Source organism: Mastigoproctus giganteus, chromosome 9 (assembly GCF_048544385.1).
Source record: "Mastigoproctus giganteus isolate SK-2022 chromosome 9, ASM4854438v1, whole genome shotgun sequence".
Lineage (NCBI taxonomy): Eukaryota > Metazoa > Arthropoda > Arachnida > Uropygi > Thelyphonidae > Mastigoproctus > Mastigoproctus giganteus.
The window spans coordinates 149,826,873-149,842,159 of record NC_143583.1 but is presented as its reverse complement, the minus strand read 5'-3'; the positions used below and the strand labels follow the sequence as shown (position 1 = coordinate 149,842,159).

Below are 15,287 nucleotides of genomic sequence, written 5' to 3'. Positions count from 1 at the left end.
GTGAAGAATTCCTTATCCCCCCCCCCCCTCTTTCCTCTGTTTGCTAGTGATTTCTCATAAACTGTCTTTGCCTGTCGAAATTTTTCTGTGGCTCTATTACAGATCATCTTGTAGCTGTTATAGGCTTCGGTACTTTTTATTGCTCTGTAAACTTTCCATGCCACCTTTTTCTGCTCAAATAATGTGGCAACTTCACTATTCATCCAACTTGGAACCCTCCTCGTGGAGTATTTTTTTTAATAGTAAATACGCATTCAAGGCATCTGTGATTAATGTTTTTAAAGCATACCACAGTTCAATTGTATTCATTCTCTGTGCGATATGTATCCAGTTAATAGAGGCCATGCAGTACATTAAGGCATTGTAATTTCCTTTTCTGAAATTAAAACCTATTCCTTTGCCTTTTACTACTGCTACCTCTCCCATCATCATCCACCGTAGAACTCCGTGATCACTTCCTGCTACTGGTTCCTCTACTGTCAGCCCTGTTATGTCATCTGATTCATGGGTAATGATGAGGTCTAGGATATTCTTTTCTCTAGTACTTTCCCTGATATGTTGATACAAATAACAGTCATCTAGTTGATTTAAAAATTTTGTTCCCCATGTCGAGTTTCCTTCCCATTTACTCCAATCAATTAAAGGCAAATTGAAATCACGCATAATAAGACATTGAAGCTTACTTGCCCATTCCATTTTCACGTAGAGGCTTTCATCATAATCTTCACAATCGCCTGGTCTGTAGATTACTCCTACTCACATTATACCTTTGTTTCAAACTATCTCACTCCATACAGATTTTATACTAGCATGTGAAACGTCTGAATCTGGGAAAGCTATCGTCGCACTCAGGCTGCTTCTGATAAGCATTACCCCACCACCCCTTCTATCTACCCTATCCTTCCTAAATACATTATACAAGCCGTACTGAAACTGATCATCCCCAATTTCTGGGTGGCACCACGTCTGCGTAAGCCCTATTATGTCCGCGTTACTTGTTTTAACCAGCAGTTCGAATTCGCTCATTTTATTGATGATACTTCTAACATTACTATATAAACAATTAAGACTTACTGTTCTTGTATATTTAACTACCCTAACACAACCCTTGAAGTTTTTTAGGCGCTCTTCCCTGGCATTAGCTATCCGCTCACTTGAAACATTTCTGCCCCCAGAGCATCTAGATAATATGTCCAGTTTGGGTAACAGATAAGAACTCTTGAGGTATGTGCAAGAGTTACTGTGACCAATATTATCAGATAAACGGGTGTCAGTATTACCCACATCCCTCCCTAACTAGCAGTTTCCTTGAACCTTTACGGTAACCTCAATAATACTGGCAAAAACTTTTGCACCACCTTTGTTTAAGTGTATCCAGCCTCTACAAAACATATTCCTTCTACCTACAAGTGTGGGCCATGCTGATAGAAATTTCTCCCCTAAAGCCTTGCAGAGTCCTTCAAGTCTTGTGTTAATCCACAAGGCTTTTAACATATAATCCCTCCTATCGTGTCTGGGCAGAATTGCAGACACAGACATTGTGGCCTAGCTTGCGGCATTTCCTCAGCATGGTCCTGTATTTTTCCAACAAATCGTCAGATCGTGTACATTTAATGTCATTTGTCCCCACATGAATAATAATATTCTCTTTACACCCTTTAAAATCTGACAATTTGTTGGTGACATCATTAATAGTTGCTCCTGGCAGACATACCCTGGTTCTACTCCACCTATCCTTATTACAAAAAATATTCCCCATTTCCTTGACAATGGAGTCTCCTAATAAAACAATGTCCTTTTTAACCATACTTGGTTTTTCTGTTTTGAGGCCCGAATCGGGTGTGCATCACTTGGTAGATTGCTGGAGTCTTGAGTCCCTGATGAGCCCACATGCATTATTCTCGAGGGCAAGCACCCATTTTTTCAGTGACTCAAGTTGTTCCATCAGTGCACCAAATTGTAATTTAAGATCGGTGCACTCCTTACATCGATCACAAAGAAAAGAATCCCCCAGGTGAGCTATAATTAGTCATCAGGTCGACCTTGGAAAACATTCCACATGTTCCGCAACGGATTAAATCATGACTCGCCCGTAAATTGCCATCGGCTATTTCTGTGTGAGTCACTATACCCTGTGACGTTTTTAAGGCAGATCTTGTAACTACCATTATAAAATTAGCTAAATATCAATGAAAATTAACTTTAAAAAATTATATCTATAATATTATAAAAATCAAACTGTTACAGGAAAACCTATAACAAAATAATCCAACAATATCTAAATAAATCAAATATTTAAAAGCACTAATCAACAATAATCCAATCCACTTAACTGAGGAGCCCTGATGAAGCACATCCGCTCACCTTGGCATTCGCCTTGAATGCCGAGGTGACATTGAAATTGCCACGAAAAATTATTTCCTGTTAGGTAGAAGTTAAGAAATCAGTTTGAGAAGTCAAGTTTCAAAGAGTTTGGAGAATGAATGAGATTTGACAGAATGAGATAAAGATTTTGATCCAGGTTATGAATGATAATGCTCTTCTGCATAGGATTCAGCTGTTTGATAGTTTCTATAAAAGCACGGGAATACCCTTCACATGGAAAGACCAAACAGATCTCTGAACATGAATAGCACATCTAGGATGCTTTAGAAATCTACAGTATGCTAGGATTACCCTAATAGAAGAGTAAGATTTGTTACCACCATGTCTTATCATTAGCTTTGTAAATATCATGGAGCTCACTATGTGGTTGTCAGTTGAGCATTGTTCCTATTTTAGTGTTAAAGAAAAAATACTTTTATTTTTGTTATTATAGTGTTTAAACTTTGTACTTCACACACGATTTAAAAAAAAAAAAAAAAAAAAAACTTAGGTGTTTTTCCCTGAGACATGCCTTTCGTGTCATGAGTCCCATTTGGGGGGGGTCCTTCTAGATGTGAGACATACTCTTTTTTCATAACGTTTCTTTCATATTGCTTGTTTCTATTACTTGATACGAGTTTGTGAAGTTGCATAAATAAATAGTAATTATGCCAGGTTTATGAAGAACAACAGCATAACTGCAGCATGAGCTTATACTTGAGCTCTTCAGACCACCTACTTGTGATACAATGTGTAGTGAGAACCATAATCAGTGATTCAGGGTACAAACAATCTTGAAGCCAAGAAGTATTCAGTTCATGACACATTGTTCTTAAAACAAGTTCTTCAGAGCTTGCTCTGTTCCACCATTTTACAGTCTCTTATTATACTGGTGCTTTTTCATCTATGTGGAAATTTGCTCATATACAGCCAGTTCCTAAAAAAACAGTGCATCCAGTTATTTTCCCATTGCGCTTACTTCAACCCTTTCCAAAGTCCTGTCAAAGAAAACTAGAAATATTTTGGGTGACAGGCTTTTATGATAGCATAAAAAAAAAAAAAAAAATTATATGTCAGTGAGCTTTGTCAGAATGAGATAAAGATTCTTATAAGGACTGAGATATGTAGGAATGGGAGTATAAATGTTTTTATAAATTTTTAGAATTTTCTCTCTTTTACGTGATATTGTTTCTTATCATTTCCAAATATTATACTTATTATATCTTTTTTGTTTTACATATTTTCACTGTATATCATTGTTACTATGTATTGGCAATATATAAAATCATTTATATTTATGTGGATATATTCCTTTTTTATTATAGCAGCATGTATTTAGTTTTTAAGGTGGTTTGATTGCCAAAATCATATTGCACTATTTATACCTCATATTAAAAAAAAAATTAAATGATTATTTCAAAGCGACAATTTCAACACCCTTGCCAGAGGCAGCATTTGAACCATGACCTTTATTTCTTAAGCAAGTACATTACTGGACCAATCCAGTAGTATGGGTTAACAATTTGGTTAACAAGTAGTATGGGTTAACAATTCTTTTGAGATCATAGAGAGCAGAACTTTGTATTACCTGATAAAAAAAAAATAATGAATATTTAAACTATATGCATAATCTACAAAAAAAAACAGAATTTTCAATAATCCGGAACATTGCTGTGTCCTCAACAATGCTGGATTTATGAAGCTCTACTGTAGTTCATCCTCTAGAATATAATAAGGGAAACAAAAAAATTAATAAATCATATTAATATAAAGAAAAACACTTAAACTATATGCCAATTCCAATGTATGTTTAATTGCCATATGCCAATATGTATGTTTATTGGAACAGTTACAGGAGAACGAGGTAACCACTACAATACAGGTGCTTAACAAGTTCTAATAATAAAAAGGGGTTTTCAATAAAGCAGCCTAATTATCTGTAATATATTAACATGATTGCAGGCTAAAACTATATCTGGGTTCTCAGGCCTCATTACTTGAAATGTTCATCTGATACAGTGTACACTCATAGCTCTGAGTGTGTACACTCAGAGCTATATGAAATGGCAGGTGGGTTTCAGGGCATGTTACACAAAAAGTCTGAGACATGAATGTGTTGTCTCGCAGCACTTAATGTGTTAAATGCCTGAATTTGGCAGGACTGCTCCTCTCAGCTTTGGGTATTCGTGACCTTATGATTGTTTCATGAAAATAGATTTTGGAGGAGTTATAGGGATCCTTGCCATTGTTGTTGAAAAGTCTTTTAGGGTTTAGGGAACTGTAAGTTGGTGGGGTATAGATATGTAATTGATTAAGGAAATGCTCCTTGATGGGGCTGGGTGTGAACTGTGGCCCTAAAATCTACAGATGATCAATCATCGGCTAACTACGAAAAGATGTAAAATACCAATGTATAATAGGCTAGTGACCACAAAATGTCTTCAGTAATTACAAGAAATATATCAAGGAAGCAAGTAACATGCAAATACAAAGTTTAAACTCTTGGTACATAACGTTAGAAATACAGTAAACCCTCTCCCAGTCGCACTATCTTAAATTCATAGTTTGCCAGCTGTGGATTTCAGATAATGTGGTTTTATATTTATATACCAAAATTTTACAATCTGCATGTTTATTTTATGTATATACAGTTCATTCTAGTCGCCTTAAAGAAAAGAACACAACATTTATTGCCTTCACCCCTTGTATATCAGAAGTGGATTATCAGGTAGAGAGAAAGAGCGATATGGTTTGTCTATGCTCTGCCCTAATGGTTCCCAAACTTTTATCTCTGAAGTTTAAAAGATTCTATATTCACAGCACACCAAAATGCCAGGGCACACAATTTGGGAACCACTGCCGTCTACCCTTCCAGTGATGCACTTGTCAGTACCATACATACAGTGTTACACGTGGATGTGTCTCTGCCTCTCTATATATTTTTGTTGTTTTTAACTAACATTTACATTTTTCCACGACACATTTTGGACTTGTTTTTTGTAAGATTTTAATACTGAGAAGAAGCATGTTTTGCCATATCAAATGAAGATGCAGTCTTAGGAAGATGATAGTTGTAATTTTATGAATATGTAATGTATATCTTGCTCTATTACCTTATCTTTTTTTACCCCTCCTGATTGTATTTTCATTGGTATCATCATGTAAGTGATGTATAAAAATGTATAAAAATTTATCATTTTTTCCCTAACCTGTATTTTATTGTATTGTCAATAGAAAATGGATGAATTTTATGTACTGATTAAGTGTAGAAATGCTGATATAATAGGTTTAACTGTGTCTCTTGGTGTGACCCATATATAGGGCTGATTCATTTTGGAAGAGAATGTGTATGTATTGGGATAGATATAGACAAGAATAGGAGTTGGGGTGAGGGGGGATGCTTGCTTCTGATCAAGAGCTGCCTCCAAGTACAGTAACATCACACTCTGATTAAGAACAGTTTCTGGAGAGCAACAAGTCTGGTGTCTCCATAGCCAGATGGGCAGAAGTAACAGTGCGTAGCACACGCTTCTTGATTAGACCAGGGCTCGAGCCCGTGACCACCAAATATGGAGGATGCGGAAAGGTCAGGGAATGACCACTGCATATCCCTGGAGCAATATGGCCTTAGTTGCCAATGCTCCTAAAAACCAAATAACAACAACAGCAGCAGCAAGTCTGTGGGATATGTGAAATGGTTAATGGCAAAGAGAAGTTGAGAGTGAGGATATGCTACAGGTAGAATGATAGCACTAAGTACAATTACAGTTTCTGTTATTGCTTGAATGGGCAGATAAGTTTGAGTGCCTTTTTATGGAAATGATATATTTTAGCTTGCAACTCCTTGATTGGAAATGATCAATTGGTAACGATGACATATTAGATAAATTTTTTGAATCAACTTGCCAACCACTATCTGTACCAACAGAGCAGAAGGGTGTAAGGGGCATGAATATCAACACCAATTCAGAATATATCACAGATAGATACAGAAACCATTAATGTTGAGCAACCATAGCATTCTAAAATGAATGATGACTCAGATTTCAGTAGGCTGTTGTTGTTGTTATTTGGTTTTTAGGAGCATTAGCAACTAAGGCCATATTGCTCCGGGGATATGCGGTGGTCATTTCTTGACCTTTCCGCATCCTCCGTATTTGGTGGTCACGGGCTCGAACCCCGGTCTGATCAAGAAGCGTGTGCTGCGCACTGCTGCTCCTGCCCACCTGGCTACGGAGGCGCCATTTCAGTAGGCAGGGATTTTATTTTCAAGAAACAGGAGGATTATTGTGGACTAAGGAGCTTCTTGGAATCTATCAGCTTGGAGGAACTGTACAAGAAGGAGAGTACAATTCCATTTATGATGTACTGCACAAAAAATGCCAAATTGAATGAAAAAAAGGATTTAGTAAGCTTGATGAAATAGAGGGTGCACAGAACGGTAAAAAAAAAAGTGACAGGAGGCTCAGTTTCACATATTTAAAACTGATTTGTAACAAAACAACAAAAGTGATGTGAGTATGAGATATCACTAGACAAAATGCAAATATTTTGATGTAGAATTTTATGCATTCATAAATACAAAGAGAAGTAAAAGTAAACCAGACAGAACCTTTGTGCAGTGGTACAATCATAGATAACCCAGCCAATGGCTAATGAACGGAATAGATACTTTGTATTAGACTTCCAGTAGAAAGTCTCTTTTGGGCTGGAGGATACTCTGCTGATGTCCATATCATTGTAGAGTAGTGATATATTACAAAGGGGAAAAGCTCCAGACACAACTAGTATTTACACAGTCATATGGAAGGAGAGGACTGCAGAGGACTATGTTAGACTGTTAAGATTAATTGTAAATTGTTGGATTCCTTCAGGAGGCTTTGCTTAATCTAAGCAAAGCATATTGGGATTATAGATAAAGTCTTGAGGTGGATTTCAGTGATGGCAAAAGGTTGTAACAAATAGTACACTCTGAATAATGTGCCATTTGTAGCAGCTGGGATTCCTTAACATTCACTGCCAGGGTCAGTCGTATTTTTGATTTTCTGTAGCATCAGTTGAGGCATATGATGCAAGAAAGCAAGCTTATACAGAATCAGCAAAAAAAAAAAAAAAACCCATCTGGTCACTCCAAATGTTTGTCTAGTTTAGCCTTAAATTTATTTAAGCTATCAACTTCCACAACAACAGATGGAAGTCTGTTCCAGCAATCAACTACCTGCTGGCTAAAGGCAAACTTCCTCACTTTTATTCTACAACTGTCTTTCCTTATTGTGAATCTCAACCCCCCCCCCCTCTCAGGTTCTTAATCTGAGCAAGTGGAAGTATCCCGTCAGCATTGAGCCTGCTCAAACCATTCAAGGCCTTATATACCTCAGTCAGATCATCTTGCAAGTGCCTAGGCTCCAGATGCTGCAATTTACAGAACTTAAGCCTTTCTTCATAAGTGCACCCCTTTGTTCCTCTCATCAATTTTGTTGCTCTTCTCTGTACTCATTCTAGCAACTCTACATCCTTCTGAGACCTGTACGCAGTACTCAAAGTGTGACCTGCCTTATACCTCCTTGTATAACCACCACCTTGTCTCTGCTAGCAAAATTCCTTTATATATCATTGATTGCTCTGGCAGCCCATATGCACTGCTCAGAGAACTTCATATCTGACTGCACAATTATCCCCAGGTCTTTTTCATTCTCCACCTCCCTGAATGTAGTACCACACAGTTGGTACATTTCTCTTGGGTTACTGCTACCTATCATATGCAGTACTTTGCATTTGTCAATGTTAAACTTCAGTTTCCACTGCTCAGCCCATTTGCCCAACTTATCTAGATCCAGTTAGTGTAGCATACTGTCTTTAGCAATATGAACAACCCTGCCAACCTTTGTATCATCCACAAACTTGGACATTAAGCCTGATATACCTTCATCGATATCATTGATAAATACACAAAACAACAATGGCCCCATCACCGAACCCTGGGGATGCCACTAATAACATTAGTCCGTGTAGAGCAGTGTCCATTTATTACCACTCTCTGTCGTCTCCCACTCAACCATCCCTTTATCGATTTCAGAAACACGGCGCCTCCGTAGCCAGGTGGGAAGGAGCAGCAGTGCGTAGCACACGCTTGTTGATTAGACCAGGGTTCGAGTCCGTCACCACCAAATATGGAGAATGCGGAAAGGTCAGGAATGATCACCGCATATTCACGGAGCAATATGGCCTTAGTTGCTAATGCTCCTAAAAACCAAAAAATAACAAACAAATAATAATAATTTCAGCAACTTCCCCCTAATGGCATACCACTCCAATTTGTACAGCAGTCTTTCATGTGCAGCAGTATCAAAAGCATTCCTGAAATCCAAGTATATGAGATCAAAATTAATTTTTGGATCCAGTTTCTTTGTGATAACATCGTAGTATCCAATCAGATTGGTCAGACAAGACATCCCCTTAACAAACTCATGCTGTTGTCTGAACTATTACTGCAGTCCTGTATAGGTAATCCTATATCATCTCTTTAACTAGTGACTCCATTATTTTCCCCAGATCAGAAGTTAAACTAACAGGTCTATAATTATTTGTCACCCTTTGCATCCCCTTTGTGAATTGGGGATAGATTTATACATCTCCAGTCCATGGGGACCTCCCCTGACTTTAAGGATGCTCCCATAATTATGGCTAAGGTTATACTTACTTCCCTTGTTGCCTCCTTCAATATAACTGGATAGATTCCATCTGCCTGCCCCCGGTGCCTTTTTTATGTTTAACTTCAACAATTTCCCCTCCATTTTGCTCTCAGTTATTGCAAAATCACTTAGCTACGTGTTAGAGTTTGATAAACTTTTGTCATTCCCCTCCTTGAATAACTCCTCATGTGTGAATGTAGATGCAAAATACTCATGCAGTTTATCAGCTACTTGAGCAGGATCATCAATAGTCGAACCATCAATGTTAAGTGCACAAATCTGATTCATCCCCTTCCTTCTAGAGTTTACATAAGTGAAGAACTCTTTGCTGTTTTTCTTTGCATCCTTTGCCAAAGATTTCTCATAATCTGCCTAACCTCCTTTGTGACTTGATTGCAGACTAGCTTATATCTGCCGTAGGCTTCTGTGTCACTTGTTAATTTATATGCATCCCATGCATTTTTCTTTTCTGCCAGGAGCTTCATTAATTCATTTGACATCCATTTAGGCCTGAACTGTGAACAGTATTTCTTAGTTGAAAAGCCTAGGAACTTCCAAGATTAAGTCCCTGAATTTACCATTGGTAACATCATCAGTTGATCCCACTGTATAGAATTTAAAAATTGTCTGTGACCACTGTAGTCACCTTTACGAAAAGAGAAACCCCTCGCTTTACCCTTGATGGTAGTTACATCTTTAAGTAAATCACTCATCAGTAGGCTGTGATCAGTGTCACCTAGTGGTGCCTTTATCTGCAAATTCTTTATGCATGAATAATCACTGCCGATAATCAGATCAAGGGTATTACTCCCTCTGGTTGCCCCTCGAACATGTTGCTGTAGAAAACAATCCTCCAATGAATCCACAAAAAATCTTGCTAGCGTGCAAGTGACCAAACCACAAATTCCAGTTAATATGTGGAAAGTTAAAATCCCCCACAACAAGACATTCTGATTTACTGACCCATTCTATTTATCCGTACAACTGTTCATTGTACTCAGCAGAGTCATTGTCTATAACACACTCCTACTCTCATTTTCCCTTTTCCAGCATTTATGCCACACCAAAGAGACTGAACATTGCACTGTCCACCCATGGCAACTGATGCACTTCCTTAGAATTTTGTGTTTTTCTTAACTAACAGCATAACTCCTCCTCCCTTCCTAACCCTGTCTATCCTTTCTGTACACATTGTACTCCCCAATTGCCAATTCTGCACTGTTTATATCTGTGTGACACCATGTCTCTTATATCTCAACAATATCTGTCTTTGATGCCTTGATCAGCACTTCAAATTCATCAAATTTATTTACTGTATTTCTGCCATTGGTGTACTTACAAGTATACATGCACGTGTTCTTACTCATAGTTACCCTAACATGGCCCATGTAGTTACTTGTTCCATGATGACTCCCAGCAGCTCTTGAAATCCCCACCAACTTGCTCTCTAGGCTGCTGCTCATTACAATAGAAGCAATGCAAGAATTATTTTCACATATGCCTGCAGCTACTGTTAATCTTTTAGTCTGTGGATTCCCCCGCCAAAGCTAGCAGTTTTCTTGAATTTCATTGAAGGAATACAGGATGTGATGTTGAAATTTAAAGATGTTATGAATGCAAGGCATGCTGCTACATTAGGGAAATAACTTTAGAATAACACTATTCACATTCTTAATTTTGTCCCTTCCATGCTGGTGGGGATAGCCGAACGACATGAAGAGAGACACTCAGGTGTCATGATACACTGCATATTCCTGGTCATCAGGTTTTGCTGCATGTGCATGGTAATCTTCACGTCTAATTGTATTATACATAAAGATTACCATGCAGCAAAAAGATCCAGAGACAGGCCAATAATCTCATGAGAATAATAATGGTTCCGCCATGAAAGGAAAATGAAGATTATATACATGTCGGTACAGAGTTTGGAAACTAGGCATGGGGGAAAATTAATTTCAAATTATTTATGCTTCAGTTCACATTATGGCATAAATAAATGGGTGGAGAGGTAAATACAAACCATTGAGAAAACTAATAAACAGGATCTTAAGCAGTTTACATTATTCAGAATGTTGAACATAGGAATAAACTGAATAAAATTAAATACATTAATAGTATTTGATTTCAGAAAACAAAACTTTAAATGCTTCTTTACCCGTTTTGAGTTTTCACAGCTGACTTGAATATTTTAATTTGGCTGTATTTATTTAGCTTCCTTCATGTGTTCACCAGCACTACAGGCCAGCAGTCCTGCAGGGACATTTTCTTCTGAAAATAGCAACCTTTCTTACCAATCACTTCCTGAGGTTAGTGAAAATTGATTTATTTCTGCTTTATAATAATAAAAGATCGTTTTAAGCCTTTTCCTCATGAGTAAAAAAACCTTAGTTTATATAAGTTTGTTTGTAGAAGTAGAAAATATATTTTCGACCTCGTACCTAAAATATAATCATACAAAGTTATATTTTAGGTAAAGTTAGTACTAGTAGTGGCAAATGATGCAAGGAAACAAGTTTCTAAAGCAACAGCCAAAATAAAATAAAATTAAAAAAAAAAAAAATCCATTTCACCTATCCATCCCTTCTAATAGTTTGTCTAGTTCTTTCTTGAATTTATTCAGACAATCAACCACCCGTTGGCTGAAATAACACTTCCGGTAATTGAAGGATACAATGTGTTGTATGGGCTCAATAGCAGGTCAGTGTGTGACAGTTTACATTGCAATACAGTATGGGGAATGCAAGAACACATTATGCACAATGCACTGCACACTCAGACTCGGGTTCCACAGCAGACGACCCAAGAGATACACTTTCCTCACCATTGATCATCGTCGATGGTGAATGCTATGGTGTCAATAACACGCTGGTTGGACACTGGAGGACCGGAAACAAGTGTGCTGGTCAAATGAGTCCATATTCCTGGTGCAACATGCCAACATGCCATCACACAAAGGATGCTTTTGTGTGATGAGTCTATGGACCCATCATGCATGTTACTTATTATCTAGTAACATGCATGATAGGTATTATCATATTATCTTATTATCTAGGTAGGTGGTAGTGGTTGTTTAACCCTTTGTTGGTCACTGTGTATCTCTCAGTTACATACGTCATATCCTTTGCTTCTTGGAAGCCATTGGAATTGGTTTTGTTTTCCCAAGCTTTTGGTTTCAATTCAGTCTGCTGTTTGTATCTGTGAGATACAGTGTGACTTCCACGTAAGTGGTGCTGCGTTGCTTAGACCCAATTAATGCAAATATGCGAAATTATTTGTGACTTACTGAGGAAGTAAGAGACGAAAGCATTGATGATGGGACAGAATCCGATGAGGATTATGTTGAAAAAGAGAAGACAACTCGGAGAGTGCACGAGATGCTACATCAGAGGAGGAAAGTTGCAACAAAGAGGACAACATTGACAGTTTTTTCATAGGAAAGGATAAATTGACAAAGTGGAGGAAAGTAAAGAGGTCAACAAAAATTCGGCGCAGATCTGAAAATCTAAAAAAATTTCCCAGAGTTATTGGTCATGCAAGAGATGCCGGCACACCCTCCAAAGCATGGAACTGCCTTATTGTCAGGTAAGACTTCCCCTTAACAAAACCATGCCGTGTCCAAGCTATAACTGAAGTCTTGTCTAGATGATCCTGCAGTGCTTGTTTAACCAGTGCCTCCATTAATTTTCCTGGAACAGAAGTTAAACTCACAGGTCTATAATTACTTGTGTCAGCCTTTGATCCTTCTTTGTGAATTGGGGTCACATTTGCACATCTCCAGTCTATGGGTATCTCCCCCGAGTCCAAGGAAGCTCTCATAATTATTGCTAAGGGTTTGCTTGCTTCCTTTGCTGCCTCCTTTAATATAACTGGATAGATCCCATCCACCCCAGGTGCCTTTCTTGTATTTATCTTCAACAATTTCTTCTCCACTTTACTTTCAGTTATTACAAGATTATCTAGCTTACTGCCAGAGTTGAATACACCTCTGGCATTTCCCTCGCTGAATAACTCCTCATGTGTGAATGTCGATGCAAAATATTCATTTAGTTTGTTAGCTACCTGAGCAGGATCATCAACAGTTGAATCATCGATATAATAGTGGACCAATCTGATTCATCCCCTTCCTTCTAGAGTTTACATAAGTAAAGAACTCTTTGCTGTTTTTCTTTGCATCCCTTGCCAACGATTTCTCGTAATCTGCCTTCGCCTGCCTAACCTTCTTTGTAACAGATCAACTTATATCTATCATAGGCTTCTGTGTCATGTGTTAATTTATATGTATCCCATGCATTTTTATTCTCTGCCATATGTCTCATTAGTTCATCTGACATCCATTTAGGCCTAAACCTTGAACAATATTTCTTAGTTGGTATGTAAAGCCTAGTAGCTTCCAAGATAAGTTCTTTGAATGCTTCCCATTTTGAATTTGCTGTTGGTAACATCATCAGTTGGTCCCACCGTATAGAATTTAAATACTGTCTCAGACCATCGTAGTCACTTTTACGAAAACAATAACCCTTCCCTTTACCCCTAATGGTAGTTACCTCTTTGAGTAAATTCCACTTCAGCACACTGTGATCACTGCCACCTAGTGGTTCCTCTATCTCCAGATTCTTAATGCATGAAGAATCACTACTGATAATGAAATCAAGAGTATTACTCCCTCTAGTTGCCTCCCGAGCATGCTGATGTAGAAAACAATCATCCAATAAATCCACAAAATCCTTGCTAGTGTGTGAGTGACCAACCCACAAATTCCAGTCAATATCTGGGATATTAAAATCCTCCATTATAAGGCTCTCTGATTTACTGGCCCACTCTATTTCCCTGTACAGTTTCTTGTAGGCACTCTCTCTCTCTCTCTGCTGAACCGTGGTTAGTATGGACACTTGGAGCGGCCTGCAGCTACACAGCCCCATTTTCAGCAGAGTTCGATGTACTGTGTTGTGACACATTACTTTAGGTGGTAGACGTCATAGCGCCAGCATTTCAATTACCTGCGAGTTGCACTACAGCTGCCCTTCTGTCGCCACATACCATCCGGGATACCTCGAGCATCGATGAGCCGTGGTCGCCCAACACCTCGCAGGCGGTTCATGGGTTTCCCCCTCCTCGGACCACTTTCAGTAGGTACTAACCATGGCTGACCGTGAGCATCCCACATCTGTGCTGTGCTGTTTCAGATATGCTCTGACCCAGTCGTCTGGCCATTACAATTTGGCCTTTGTAAAACTCGCTTAAGTCCACTGCCTTTCCCATCTGAAGAACAAGAGTAACACTAATTAATGGAGCTCAGTATCAGGTGTTTTTTATAACATGTCCTGACCCACACCTGTGCCGTAGTTCACCTGCAGTTGCTTCGATTTGCATAGTGACTCACTGGTCATAATGTTTTGGCTCATTGGTGTATTAATACCTATATTAATACCTATATTAATACCTATATTACATTCACTCATACACACTTGTACCTACATATAGAGATACATACTCACATATTTACAATCAAACACTCACATACAGTTACACATATGAATGCACACACATACATATATACCCATACACTCACATAAATATACACACATACACTCACATAAATATACACATACCCATTCATATACATACTCATGCATTTACATATATACTCTCATGTGTGCTCATTCGCTCACACACATGAACCCTCATGTTTGTTTGTTTGTTATTTGGTTTTTAGGAGCATTAGCAACTAAAGCCATATTGCTCCGGGGATATGCGGTGGTCATTCCCTGACCTTTCCGCATCCTCCGTATTTGGTGGTCATGGGCTCGAACCCTGGTCTAATCAAGAAGCGTGTGCTACACATTGCTGCTCCTGCCCACCTGGTTACGGAGGTGCGAAATCCTCATGTACAATTGCATAAACACACAGTTATACACATACACCTGTACATATTCATACATACACATTCACATTCATAATTAACGATACACATATAAAAATTTAAACACATATGAGGCATAAATATTCAAAATAAAATCATATATGAAAACAATTTTACATAAAACATAAATATAAGAATTAAATAAACATGATAATTTTCATTCACATAAAATATGCAAGGTGGACAGTATGCTGGTGCACCTATGTTTTTCTTAAATACTAGCATTCTTTTGGAATTCCATAATTACACAGCAGATATGTATCTCATACTGTTAAGTGTGAAATTTTTTATTTCAAACCTAACAGGATGAT

At 38.1% G+C, this 15,287-nt stretch overlaps 1 protein-coding gene across 1 annotated transcript in view; it reads left to right on the top strand.

Annotated features, from left to right (window-relative positions):
• The window catches only part of LOC150080816 (uncharacterized), a 257,487-nt gene that overhangs the window by 232,446 nt on the left and 9,754 nt on the right, over positions 1-15,287 (top strand). The window contains exon 8 of the mRNA XM_090381203.1: positions 11,268-11,362. Coding sequence (XP_090237329.1) covers positions 11,268-11,362 — 95 coding nt within the window. The remainder of the gene's footprint in view (positions 1-11,267; positions 11,363-15,287) is intronic.